Source organism: Protobothrops mucrosquamatus, unplaced genomic scaffold (assembly GCF_001527695.2).
Source record: "Protobothrops mucrosquamatus isolate PMUCROS unplaced genomic scaffold, P.Mucros_1.0 scaffold10, whole genome shotgun sequence".
Lineage (NCBI taxonomy): Eukaryota > Metazoa > Chordata > Lepidosauria > Squamata > Viperidae > Protobothrops > Protobothrops mucrosquamatus.
Genome location: NW_015386397.1, coordinates 864,380 through 878,077, shown reverse-complemented (window position 1 = coordinate 878,077; position 13,698 = coordinate 864,380). Strand labels below are relative to the sequence as shown.

General features: G+C 39.4%; 1 protein-coding gene across 1 annotated transcript in view; it reads left to right on the top strand.

Moving 5' to 3' along the window:
• The first annotated feature begins 292 nt into the window (after positions 1 to 292).
• SGCA (sarcoglycan alpha) overlaps positions 293 to 13,698 on the top strand; it is a 40,929-nt gene continuing 27,523 nt past the window's right edge. Inside the window, exons 1-5 of the mRNA XM_015810411.2 lie at positions 293 to 342; positions 6,656 to 6,790; positions 8,510 to 8,667; positions 12,673 to 12,745; positions 13,005 to 13,203. Coding sequence (XP_015665897.1) covers positions 303 to 342; positions 6,656 to 6,790; positions 8,510 to 8,667; positions 12,673 to 12,745; positions 13,005 to 13,203 — 605 coding nt within the window. The 5' untranslated portion in view covers positions 293 to 302. The remainder of the gene's footprint in view (positions 343 to 6,655; positions 6,791 to 8,509; positions 8,668 to 12,672; positions 12,746 to 13,004; positions 13,204 to 13,698) is intronic.

Below are 13,698 nucleotides of genomic sequence, written 5' to 3'. Positions count from 1 at the left end.
AGAACTTAACATAATGTATATTGTCTGAATACTACACTGCCCCTCTGTATTATCTTACCTATGCTATTTAAATGTTAACAGATTTTAGAGAGCAGGGCTAATTTATGCTTAACAGTTTGGCCAGCTGCTTCGCTATAGAGTGGAATGGGTTGATGCTGCCCCCTTGTGGCAGTTATGGACCTAAAACGTGGCTCCCGGTTGGGATACATTATCTTAACCTTTGTTGGCAACAACACACATACACTGCCTCCCCCATTTTCACACCAGCCTGCCCCTGTCAATCAAAGTTTTCCACTTGCAAGATGGCAGGACAGTGCCTAACTGGGAGCTGTTTCCTCGCAGGCAAGTTTGTTCCTAGTTTTCTACTGTTTATGGGAGGATAGAAATGTGCAACACCCTGAGTGTGCTGTATATGGCTCAACTCTGTCCTTCTGTATGAAGGTGCAGCTTTGCACAGGGGCTGTTTATAAGGCTTCAAGAAGCCATGAGGAAAGATTTGAGAAGGAAGCTCCTGTGAAAGTTGTTTCAAACTCGCTGAATGCCACTCAAGAGAAAACTAACTATGAATTTTCTTGTCTTTTGTAGCTTTCCTCCTTCCCAAGATTTGTATGCATTGTCAACATTTTATAGAGATCATGTTTTATCTGCTTTCTCACAGCCTCTATTAGGCACCTTCTAATTTTAGTGAACCGCAGCTCCTTTTGTGGTTTGGAGCAGAGCTGGTCGTCTCCATGTTTGCTGAAGAAAATAGAGGAACATAGCATGGGTGGTGGCATCTGTTAGAGTGGCATCTATTAAGGGGTCCGAAATCCAATGGGTATAAAGTTGTGCTGGCTTTTGAGTTATATAGAGCTCTGATCAAAATAAGAAAAAATTATTTCAATAAGACATGGAGCCATAATTCAGGAAGGTGTCTTTGCTAGAAGAAAAAAAATAGAATCAAGTTTTCTTTCTTAAAAAAAAAGCAAGACCCATTATTTCTAGATGTTTTTATTTTTAGCAATAAATAGATCTGAAATTGATTTAAGTATTTATTTGCTTGTTGGCTTGTTTATTTGTTTGATTGGGTTTAGAGGCCACTGAATTCCAAGCGACTGCGTGGCTCACACTAAAAAGCAATGACAATGAAATGGAAAGAAGATAACATAAAACTGGTGTAAAGAAAACCAAACACTGTTTTTTTCTATATCCTTCTTCTGTTTTTTTCCTTTTTTCCACTTTTACCATTTTCTTTAATTCCTTTCATTTTCTTTTCTCTTGCTTTAATTATTATTATTTTGCATTAGTTTTTGTCTTCTTTTATTACACTTTAATAAAATTATTAAAAAGAGTGAGGAAAAAAGGAGTCTCTGTGGATTTTACTCCGTTAGTCGTTGCTGACTATAGAGGGCAAGCGCTCATCTCTGTTTTAAGGCCATTGAGCCAGCGTTGTCTGAAGACATTTCTACCGTCATGTGGCCAGCATGACATCACAGAGTGCTGTTACCTTCCCACCAAAGGACCAGGAAAAAGACCCAGGTTTTCAAAGGCAAGGAATATAATTAGGATGGAAGCTGTTTGGGTCTTGGGGAATACTGTCCAGAGCAGAGGTCTTCAAACTTAGCCCTTTTATGACTTGTGGACTTCAACTCCCAGAATTCCTCAGCCAGCGTGCCTGGCTGAGGAATTCTGGGAGTTGAAGTCCACAAGTCATAAAAGTTTGAAGACGCCTGGTCCAGAGGATAGGTGCTGCGACAGAGAAGACAACTTCCTGCAAAATAACATTTTGATCAAAAATGTCCTGGAGTGCATCCACTCTGCCTGATCTTACTGGACAGGCAGAGGTAGATTGTCCCTCAATAATTATGCTGGTGTGTGTATGTGCATGTGTGTTTGTAGCTAAGTGCTTCCCCTACCCTGTTTCATTATGCTAAATTTTCCCACTTGAAGTTTTTATCCCCTGGTCCAAACTATATAAATACCCCTTTAGCCTGTTCCTCCAAGCAGCAGGGAGGGGGATGAGACAGGAAGCTGTTGCATGTGGTACCTGCTGGGAAAGGTGGCTCTGTTTTTAATCTCTGTTTTTATTGATTGTTATGTAAGATACTGCAAATATAAATAGCCCCCCAACTTATAACCATTTGTTTAGAGACCGTTCGAAGTTACAGCTGCACTGAAAAAAGTGACTTATGACCGTTTTTCCACACTGACAACCATTGCAGCATCTCCATGGACACCTGATTAAAATTCTGGATGCTTGGTAACTGGCTCATATTTATGCTGGTTGTAGTGTGTCCTGGGATCATGCGATCATTGTTTGTAACCTTCTGTTAAGCAAAGTCAATGAGGAAGCCACAACTGTGTTATTAACTTAACAACTGCAGTGATTCACTTAACAACTATGGCAAGAAAGGTCATAAAATGAGGCAAAACTCATTTAACAACTGTCTTATTTAGCAACAGAAATGTTGGCTTAATTGTAATCATAGGTTGAGATCTACCTATACCGTAAGTTCTATGAATAAGCAAACCTGTTTTTTTTTAGTTTGTTTGGTTGTCCCTTCCTGGATTTTGGATATGGTTTGCCTTTGCCTCCTTCCTTGGGCTGTAAGAAAATTACTGGCCCAAAATCACCCAGTGGCTTCGTGCCTAAGGCAGAACTCAAACTCTTAGTCTCTTACTTTATAGTTTGGTTCCTTAACCAACTACATCAAACTGGGACTCTTTTCTGTCATAATAAAATAGGAAAAATAGATGTGTGGCATCTTTAAAGACCAACAGATTTATTTTACTTTAAATTGTTTTCACATTTTTATGAATCACACCCAAATGTGTGCATATGTCTGTCTGTGCATCATCCAAATCAATCCATTACAGAATGAAGATTCATTGAAAGTTTTGGGCTATATTTTACAGCACTGGTGCAGTGTGAGTTGAAAAGTACATTTTTTTTCAACTTCCCAATATTTAGAGCTGAGATAGAGTGACAGTCTCAAAAATCACTTAGTTGACTCCTTTGCTTAAAGGAAGTCTAACCCTCCCCTATTCAGCACCTGAACTACTATATCTCAGTGGTTCTCACACAGGTGCGCACACAGAGAGAGAGAGAGGGGGGGGGAGGGAGGGAGGGAGGGAGCAAAACTTACTTAAAAGTAGGTTTCATATATCATAAAATGAAATCTTTACATGTGCTAAGCAAAATCATGTGCTCTTAGTAAGAAAAGAACTGCTTTACTTAAAATCCTACATTGCTTGCATTAGCAATCCTGCAGATTCAAACTTCTGATCTGGCTATGATATACTTCCTGATCTATTCTCCTCCTTCTGACATTGTTCCTACACTAGAAGTTCAAGAAACCTGAAAACTTCCATAAAGATTTGCAAAAGACATCCAATTGACCTTTATTTCTCCTTCCAAGTCACAGTATCTACCTGATTATTTACTTATTGGCCAACCAACTTCAGTGAGTTCTCTTAGAGCTCTTTGGATGCCTTCCTAAGAAGGATGTCATAACTCCATTTTCTCCCTTTCACATTTATTTTTACTCAACCAAAAACTAGTAGAACAGAAATTTAATCTAAGTATTGTGAAAAATGGTTTGTAATCTGCTTCTAGATAATGATTTAAGAGGAGACAAATTGCTCACTGCTTTTTAATTGTTAAAATCTTCTCCTGATAGCATCCAATGAGATCAATATGGATCTCTATTAATGGATGGGAATAAGGAAATTACAAAGAGTTGAAGGAATTATGCTTTGAGGATTCCAAGAAGAAATAGTATTTTCATCTGCCCTCTTGGGGGGTGACAGGAGCCTTATTGGGGTACACAAGATATTCAGAGAATGGGAAAAGGAATTTCTTTTTCAATAGGTGTTAAGCTATCTGTATCAGTAACTTCTTCATGATTCTTGCCAATGTGAGAAAATAACATATTCTAAGGTAAAAAGATCTAATCCTGTTTGGAAATAAATGAAGCAGAGGTGAGAAAAGTCTGTAACATTAACATTGTTTAAATAGGAGGAGGAGGAGGAGGAGGAGGAGGAGGACGGAAGGAAGGAAGGAAGGAAGGAAGGAAGGAAGGAAGGAAGGAAGGAAGGAAGGAAGGAAGGAGAAAGAAAGAATAAGATTGAAGCTAGAGAGCAGATAGAACACCATCACTCCTCCATCAAAACTAGTGATTAGAAGCACATAAAGTAAAAAAAAGTGAAGAGAAATTCAGTTTGGTTGGACTTCTGTACATACAGAAGTTGGGTTTCAATGTATAAACTCTATCTTACTTGCACAAAAGGGATTGCAAGATTAGGCAATGACTATTTATTGGGCTTTGAAGAAGCAGGGTGGGAAAAATACTGACTTTGGAGATTCCTGAGAATTTAATAGACAGCTGCAAAACCTAACAAATGAATCATTAAATAAATCAACCAAACTTCTTATTCAAGGCACAAATTATCTGATTAAAATTATTATACTTCAGACACATTATGCAAAGACCTAGCTCTATGGAGAAGATTGTAACACAGGTGGAACAAAGAAGAGGGTGCCCAGAAGCAAACTAAATAAAGTCAATTACAGTAGTGATAGGTGCTCCATTGGAAGACCTGAAAAATGAAGTTAGGGGCCGATTATCATGGAGAAGATCTATCAATATTGTTAAGAATTGACAATGTTTTGATGGCACATAATATATTATTAATCAATTGAAATATTTATATCCTGTTTGGCACCAAGATTGGTTCCAAAACAATTTAAAAAGCCACCCCCAAATGAAATGGATTAAATTGAACAGCAGTAATAATTAATAATAAATGAATAAAAAGAAGAAATTATAGGAGATTAACTTAGGGAACATGGAATGGATTTTGCTCTAAAGTCTAAGAAATGCTGGGGATTTAATAGCTAGCCTTACAGCTCTGATAAAATTTGATTTGATTTGAAACACAACTTGGAAGGAGAAATCAAAATGTTGAAAACCTCTGACTATTCTCTCACTCTCAAATAAAGGCTAACATTGGAAGTGATGGTATATGAAGTTCTATGACAAGATTGAGAAGATTTCCAATTCCTTCAGAACACTCATAGATGCATATATAATCCTTATCAGTGTCTCTCAATCTGGGTAATGTTAAGATATGTGGATTTCAATTCCTTTAAAAGGAAACAGGTGTAAATATCTCTGTGTACTAATATTACAAATCTTCATCTCAACTTCTCTAAGTAAGTACTCTTCAAACTTTATTATAGCCAGAGAGTACAAAATCCACCCAGACCCCAGAAAAAATATAACTAATCCAACAGAAAAATTAGCAGGCTTTGATACCACCCACTGGAAAACTTTGAATTGGATTCGTATCTTACCTGGCATCTGCCAAAGCTTTGTTTAAATGGGGCAGAGTATTCTCTCTTGAGTGTGACTTTGGGGCTGTCCAGCACATACTGCTTCACATAGTGACTAGCTGCTGTCTTACACAGGAGGAAAAGCAGACTTTCTCCCATTAACAAATACCACACTTAATCGGATAAATAGCCTAGTTATTAACATATAGAACACTTATTTTATTTCCACTAACTAACATATTTTAAAATGTAGCTTATAACTTAATATATGACTTCTTGAATTTCTTATGCCTTACAAAATTGGCCACACATTTCCATTGGATATGTATCTCATTATTATGTGTTTCTTCTATACATTTTTACTATTGCTATCCATGTATTTCATGCTATATGCTAAATAAATAAGTGCAAAGTCTCATTTAAAGTTTGTATTTCCAGTCCTGCTTATATTATAATAATATTTTATAATGTGATTTTGTAACTCTTCTTGAAGAGGTTCTCTGTGTAATTATCCAAAAAGTTAAATTGGTGAGAAAACCAACTCATGGCGCCTATAAATAGAGCACCTATAAATAGCCTACAGAAATCTATTAAATAAAAAAACCAATCAGTAGAAGAACATCATCACCATGATGAAAATGGCTTAATGTGATTTAGAAGGAATCAAGCCAAGAAAAATGTATGTGTATCTGTGTTTAAAGCACATTCTGTGTTACAGTTTAATCTATTTCCAGGCTGCATGATTTCAAATTTCTGTTTCATTTTTAGCAGGAGTCCAAATATGCAGGGTTTCCAGTTAGGCAGAAATCTTGCTTGAACTGGATATAAAAATAATCTTCAACTTACAACAGTTCATTTAGTCACTGTTTAAAGTTACAATGGCATTGAAAAAAGTGACTTAACATCATTTTTCACACGGTTGTTGCAGCACATCCATGATTACATGCTCAAAATTCAGATGCTTGACAATTGACTCATATTTATGATTGTTGCACTCTCCAGGGGCCATTTGATCACCTTTTGTGACCTTCTGACAAGCAAAGTCAATGGAGCCAGATTCACTTAACCATGTTACTAATTTAACAACTGCAGTGATTCACATAACAGCTGTGGCAAGAAGGGTTGTAAAATGGGGCAAAATTCACTTAACAACTGTCTCACTTAGCAACAGAAATTTTGGGCTCAACTGTAGTTGTATGTTGAGGACTACCTGTGCTGTAAGTTTTGCTGAAGCTCGGTCTACTGAAAGCAAGGAGCACTGGAGATAAAAGAAATACTGTCTTTGCACCAAAAGGACTGGGATTTTGTTTCTAAATGGCTGCTTTCTCTACTTGCTGCTAGGGGTTATTTTAATTGGGAGTTTGGCTGCCAGTCTTCCTATTCTCCATCTCCAAGCGGTGGTTGGAGTAATTTTCACCCATGAGCTGGACATAGAGGACTTTAAGGATACTTTCCCTTTCTCCATGGAGGACAATGGTAAGCAATTCAAGCATGTTCTTTTGTTGCGTTTTCTTTCTGTCCCTCCATGAGTTTTCCCATACATCCGTCATTATTATTGTTGGCATTATTCATGCACATGCAAACACACACACCTTCTTTCATTTACCTACCTACCTACCTACCTACCTACCTACCTACCTACCTACCTACCTACCTACCTCTCTCTCACACACACACACACTCTCATGCAGACACACATACAAGTAAAATCTATCCAGCCTTTTCTCTGGTCTGCCTGCCTGCCTGCATGACAAGAGCATCAGTTGCTACCCAGCTGTTGCTAATGTGGTCAAATTACAAAGGTGGCTGCAACGGGACAGCATTTTTATACTGCCTGCTAAACTGAGCCATTCTCATTTTTTTCCTATGGTCTTGTTTTTCCTTGAGCTCAGACCAGAAAATTGCAACCTTTGAAGAATCAGAAACTATATTTCAGCTTCTTTTTTTCTCCCAAATTTATTGTTTTATTGTATTATAAATTGCAAATAATGTTATATTATCAAGGTACAGTGGAATTTATACTATATTAACTAGAAATTGTTAACACTATGATGACTTGGATAATAAGGAAACAATTACATCAGTATTAAATATAATTTTTGAAATGTTAATGAATGTAAGATTGCTTGAGTTTAATAATATAATATTTAATAATATATGTAGGTATGTAGGTAGGTATGTATGTATGTATGTAGGTAGGTAGGTATATTATGTATATACTATTTAATATAATTCAGTTTCTTAAGCTTAGATTGATAACAGAATCTTACTGGAATGATTAGGACAAATTACTTCTGTTTTGACCTTTAAAGTTACCATTTACCCCTAAAAAAAAAAAGCCCCCAAACAGCCAATATTTGATGGCAAAATGGTAGGATTTTGATGAAGTAATTTTGGGATATCAGATGGGTTTTCAAAGTAGAATGAGAATTGTTTGCCTACTATACTGTTTAAGAAAAAAACTTTGAAAAACCACCCTACTAAGTGGCCATTTTGCGGCCAAATTTTAGCAGTAGAGTTTCAAAATGCTGGAGGTTACAAATGAGATGCAAAAGGTCTGCATGATTTAAATTAGTGTTTCTGAAACTTTAAGTTGTGTGGAATTTAACTCCCAGAATTCCCCAACCAGCATACTGTCTGGGGAATTCTGGAAGTTGAAGTCCATCCAACTTAAAAGTTGCAAAATCTGAAAAACACTAATTTAGAGCTTCCTTTATTATAAGAAACAGTGGAATACTTTGTGTCACTAGATTAATGCAAAATGAAAGAATGTTTTGGTGAAATTTCCAAAATTAGTAGCCTGTTGAAAAAGTCATGTCTTCTGCCAGTCATTCTAGGAAACCATTCCCCCCCCACATTGACTGACTGAAAATTATAGAAGAAAAAAATCAGTCTACTATTGTAGCCCTAATAACCCTAATCCTATTGTTGATTCTAAAAAGACAGATTTTACTGTATTTATCTAAAAAAAACCCAAATATATATTTAAATATATTAATGGAGCCTGCTGCTATTACATAATATTAGCCTTTTAAAGAAAATTCTGCCCATTTTAAATTCAAATTATTTGGATTAAAAAACAAATCTTCGTTTTGTACAAGTATTGTATCACTTGAATTCGGAACTTCACAATAACATCCTCTTTATTGTGGGAGAAAATCACATTTAACTTGGACTGCGTTTAAAATCTTTCAGAAGAACCTGCGTTTGACCCTCCCATCACTTTCCATGCCAATCTTCTGGATCACCCTGATTTGCCCCGCTGGCTACGCTACATTCAACGTACCCCCTTTGACTCGGGATACCTTTATGGATCTCCCACAGCTAAGGACATGGGCAAGCAGACCATTGAGGTTCCTGTCTGCTTTTCAAAATGTTGTATTTGTTTGCCTGTTTCTCAAGTGAAGCTTTCTCAGCATTACATTTTATTAACTTTTACAGCAGGAGCTGTAAAAATCTTTATAACTGCATTCTGTGCAAAGTTTTGGGGGCACAATCTAATTTAGATTAAGCTTCAGCAGGTGTATTTGGATGAATGTGTCTGGGCTTGGAAGCTCAATGGGGCTGAGGTTGGGATTGGGATTAGGCACTACTAGGACAGAGATGGGGATCATGAAGGTAGCAATTTCAGAAGCACTATACCAGGGGTAGGCAACCTTGGCTCTTTTATGACTCGTGGATTTCAACTTCCAGAATTCCTGAGCCAGCCATGCTGGCTCAGGAATTCTGGGAGTTGAAGTCCACGAGTCATAAAAGAGCCAAGGTTGCCTATCCCTGCACTATACCATTGCCTGCTTCACAGGGCTGAGAAACAGTGATCGGCTTAAGGTCCTCCCTTAGGCTTCAGGCCTAAGGTGGGACCAGTACTCATAGTTTCCTGGTTTCTAGCCTGATGCTTCAACCACTGCATCAAATGGGCTCTCAACCATGAATTATTATCCAGGGATATTTCTGTGTAATGTACTTCTCTGAATCTGGAAAGAGTGATACCGTATTTTCCGGCATATAAGACGACTGGGCGTATAAGACGACCCCCAACTTTTCCAGTTATATCAGGGGTAGGCAACCCAAAACACTCAAAGAGCCACTTGGACACGTTTCCCATCGAAAACAAAACACTGGGAGCCGCAAAACCCTTCTGATATCTAAAAGACTGCATATATCCTTTTTTACCTTTATGATATGTGTGTGTGTGTGTGTGTGTGTACGTTTGTGTGTGTATATATAAAATAAAGGTAAAAAAGGATATATGCAGTGTTATCTTCATTTTAGATGTCAAAAGGGTCTCTCTCTCTGCCTCTTTCCTCTCTTTCCTTTCTTTCCTCTCTCTCTTTCTCTTTCCTCTTTCCTCTAACTTCCTCTCTCTCTTTTCTCTCTCTTTCTCTGTCTCTCTCTTTCCTCTTTCCTCTCTCTTTCCTCTCTTTCTCTTCTCTTTCCTTTCTCTCTTTCCTCTCTTTTCTCAATCTTTTTTCTCTTTCCTCATTTTCTCTCTTTCCTCTCCCCCTCTTTTTCTCTTTCCTCTCTTTCTCTCTCTCTTTCCTCTCCTTCTCCCTTTCCTTTCTTTTTCTCTTTCCTCTCTCCCTCTCTCTTTCCTCTCCCTCTTTATCTCTTTCTCTTTCCTCTTTCCTCTCTCTTCTCTTTCTCTTTCTCTCTCTTTCCTCTCTTTCTCTTTCCTCTTTCTCTCTTTCCTCTCTCTTCTCTTTCTCTTTCTCTCTTTCCTCTAACTTTCTCTCTCTCTTTCCTCTCTCTTTCTCTGTCTCTTTCTCTTCCTTTCTCTTTCCTCTAACTTTCTCTCTCTTTCCTCTCTTTCTCTTTCTCTTCTCTTTCCTCTCTTTCTCTTTCCTCTTTCTCTCTTTCCTCTCTCTTTTTCTCTTCTCTTTCTTTCCTCTTTCTCTTTCCTCTCTCTCTTTCCTCTTTCCTCTTTCTTTCTCTTTCCTCTTTCTCTCTCTCTTCTCTCTTCTCTTTCCTCTTTCTCTTCTCTTTCTTTCCTCTTTCTCTCTTTCTCTCTCTCCCTCTCCCTCCAAGTTAGGAGAGAGAGAGAGAGAGAGAGAATGAAAGGCAGACGGTGCCGAACGGGCAGGGAGGGGGAGCAGGACGGGAGGCAACAGCTCCTGGCCGCCGCCCCCGTTGCGTCCTCAGCCGAACGGGCGGGGAGGCAGCGGACGGGAGGCAGCGGCTCCGGCAGCGGACACTGCAGCATCGTCGGGGTCACCGCCGCTGCCCCTGACCCGGTCGCCGCTCCCGCCACATCCTCAGCCACTTCGCCGTCGCAAGAGGAGGGCGCCAAGGCCGGGTGCACCATGGGCGGCCGTGGCTGCAACGGAGTGCCGCCGCGGGGACGAGGGGGGTCCCGATTCGCCACCAGCCCCGCCGCCCTCACAGCCCAAGGTCTCCTTCTCCTGCAGCACCGAGGGCGGCAGCAGCTCCCCGAAAGTGGCCGAGGAAGGTGCCACCGATGAGGCCGGGCGGCAGAGAGCCCTGCGGCAGCCAGACGAGCTTCATGCCTGACTGCCACCTGGCCCGGGGAGATATGTGGCCGGCTCAGCTTCCCGAGGTGCGATGCCCCTGCTGGCTGCGAGCCCAGCCATGACTGCCGCCCGGCCCGGCCTGGGAAGACATATGGCCGGCTCGGCTTCCCGGGATGCAATGCTCCCGCCAGCCGCCACACCAGTCATGACTGCCGCCCGGCCCGGCCTGGCCTGGGGAAACATGGGCCGGCTCGGCCGTATTTTCCGGCGTATAAGACGACTGGGCGTATAAGATGACCCCCGACTTTTGGGAAGATTTTCAGGGTTTAGAAAGTCGTCTTATACGCCGGAAAATACGGTAGTTTCCAAAATATTATAAGGCTAGAAGAGTTACATATACCTTCCATATCAGCGAGGTAAATACTGGTAGTTACCTTCCAGCTATTTCAGAGGCAATCAGCAAGAAGATCAAAGAACCCCTATCCTAATGAGCTTGCTGATTAAAATCATGCTAATGTACATATACAAGGAGTATTATGATCACAATTAAGCCCAAAATTTGTTGCTAAGCAAGACAGTTGTTAAATGAGCTTTGTCAGATTTTACCACCTTTTTTGCCACAGTTATTAAGTGAATCATTGCAGTTGTTAAGTTAGTAATGTGGTTGTTAAGTGCATCTGGCTTCCCCATTGACTTTGCTTGTCAGAAGGTTGCAAAAGGTGATCACATGACCCCGGGACACTGTGATCATCATAAATGTGAGTCAGTTGCTAAGTGTCTGAATTTTGATCACGTGACCATGGGGATGCTGCAACAGTCATAAGGGTGAAAAATGGTCAAAAGTCACTTTTTTCAGTATTGTAACTTCAAATAGTCACTAAACAAACTGTTGTAATTTCAGGATTACCTATATACAGTTTTCAAAATTTGGTAACCTATTTTTTTTCTTTTCAAGAAATCTGGTTAATGAGATGTGAGAATCTAGCCTTCTTGGTTGTAAGCATTGATAAGGTTTGGCTTTCTGATTCTGAAATGTTCTCTATACTGGGATGTTTCATCCCAGATTTCTAAACTGATGGAAGAAAGATTTGCTTCCTGGCATTTGTGTTCTGAGACAATTAATTGGCTTTAATAACTGTATTTTTTAGAAAATGAAAAGGGGAGAATTTTCTTCCTTTTCAGGCAATAGATAAATAGATAACATTAACAGAGGAATAGAATCAAGATCACGTGAAGTATTAATACCACTTTACAATGCCTTGGTAAGGCCACACTTGAAATACTGCATCCAGTTTTGGTCACCACGATGTAAAAAAGATATTGAGACTCTAGAAAGAGTACAGAGAAGAGCAACAAAGATGGTTAGGGGACTGGAGGCTAAAATATATACGGAACGGTTGCTGGAATTGGGTATGTCTAGTTTAACGAAGAGAAGGACGAGGGGGGACATGATAGCAGTGTTCCAATATCTCAGGGGCTGCCACAAAGAAGAGGGAGTCAAGCTATTCTCCAAAGCGCCTGAAGGCAGGACAAGAAGCAACAGATGAAAACTAATCAAGGAGAGAAGCAACCTAGAACTAAGGAGAAACTTCTTGACAGTTAGAACAATTAACCAGTGGAACAACCTGCCTCCAGAAGCGGTGAATGCTCCAACACTGGAAGTTTTTAAGAAGAGACTGGACAGCCATTTGTCCGAAATGGTATAGGGTTTCCTGCCTGAGCAGGGGGTTGGACTAGATGACCTCCGAGGTCCCTTCCAACTTTATCATTATTATTATTATTATTATTATTATTATTATTATTATTATTATTATTATTATATACAAAAAGAGAGAGAGAAGAACAAATACCTGTACAGTAACCCAGTAACGTCTTGCTTCTCTGTTGTAGGTGATGGCCTATAACAGATATACATTTGAGACTGTAAGGCAAATAATGGAAATATTCATTTCATTATCTCCAGGTAAATGGTTTGTATGCAATAAAAAAACACCTGATAGCTTTAACATGGATGTGATCTTTGCTTGGCTTCTAACTTCTAGCTTTGAGTTATGAAAAATCCCTTAATTAACACTACAATATTAATGCCTCTTTGAAAGAAGGCAGGTTGCTTGCTTGCTTAAAGCAGGCAGTGTTCGAACATTTTCTTAAGAAGCATGCCAGACATGGGTAGTTCGCATTTGCCTTTCCCCACCTCCCTTTTTTCTGTCCTTCACCTGAAGATGGAGATATGCCGTACCAAGCCGACTTCCTTGTGAAGAATTGGGATGTTGAGGAAATGCTTCTGAATGATGCCCAAGAACTTTTTCAAGAAGCGGTTGATAGCATGTGGGAGCAAGAAGGCTTGACTGTCATTAATATTACCTCAGCATTAGACCGGGGAGGCCGTGTACCTTTGCCAATTGAAAACAGGAAAGAAGGGTAAGAAATGTGACCCAGAAAACGACGAAGTACAATTGTTAAGGTTCTGAGTAGCAATTGGTCGAGAAACTGAGGTAAGATGATTGAAAACAGGAAAGAAGGGTAAGAAATGTGACCCAGAAAATGACGAAGTACAATTGTTAAGGTTCTGAGTAGCAATTGGTCGAGAAACTGAGGTAAGATGATTGAAAACAGGAAAGAAGGGTAAGAAATGTGACCCAGAAAACGACGAAGTACAATTGTTAAGGTTCTGAGTAGCAATTGGTCGAGAAACTGAGGTAAGATTTATTTATTTATTTTATTACTTTAATTTATACCCCGCCCTTCTCCCGAGGGACTCAGGGCGGCTTACAGGTAAGTAAAAACAGAGCTATACAATAAATATCTAAAAGCCAAATTAAAATATATATTAAATAACCTGTATTAGAAAAATTATAAAATCCCTTTAAAATCCCTATAAAATCCCCCCCTAGGCCAATCCCGCTTGATGGAAAA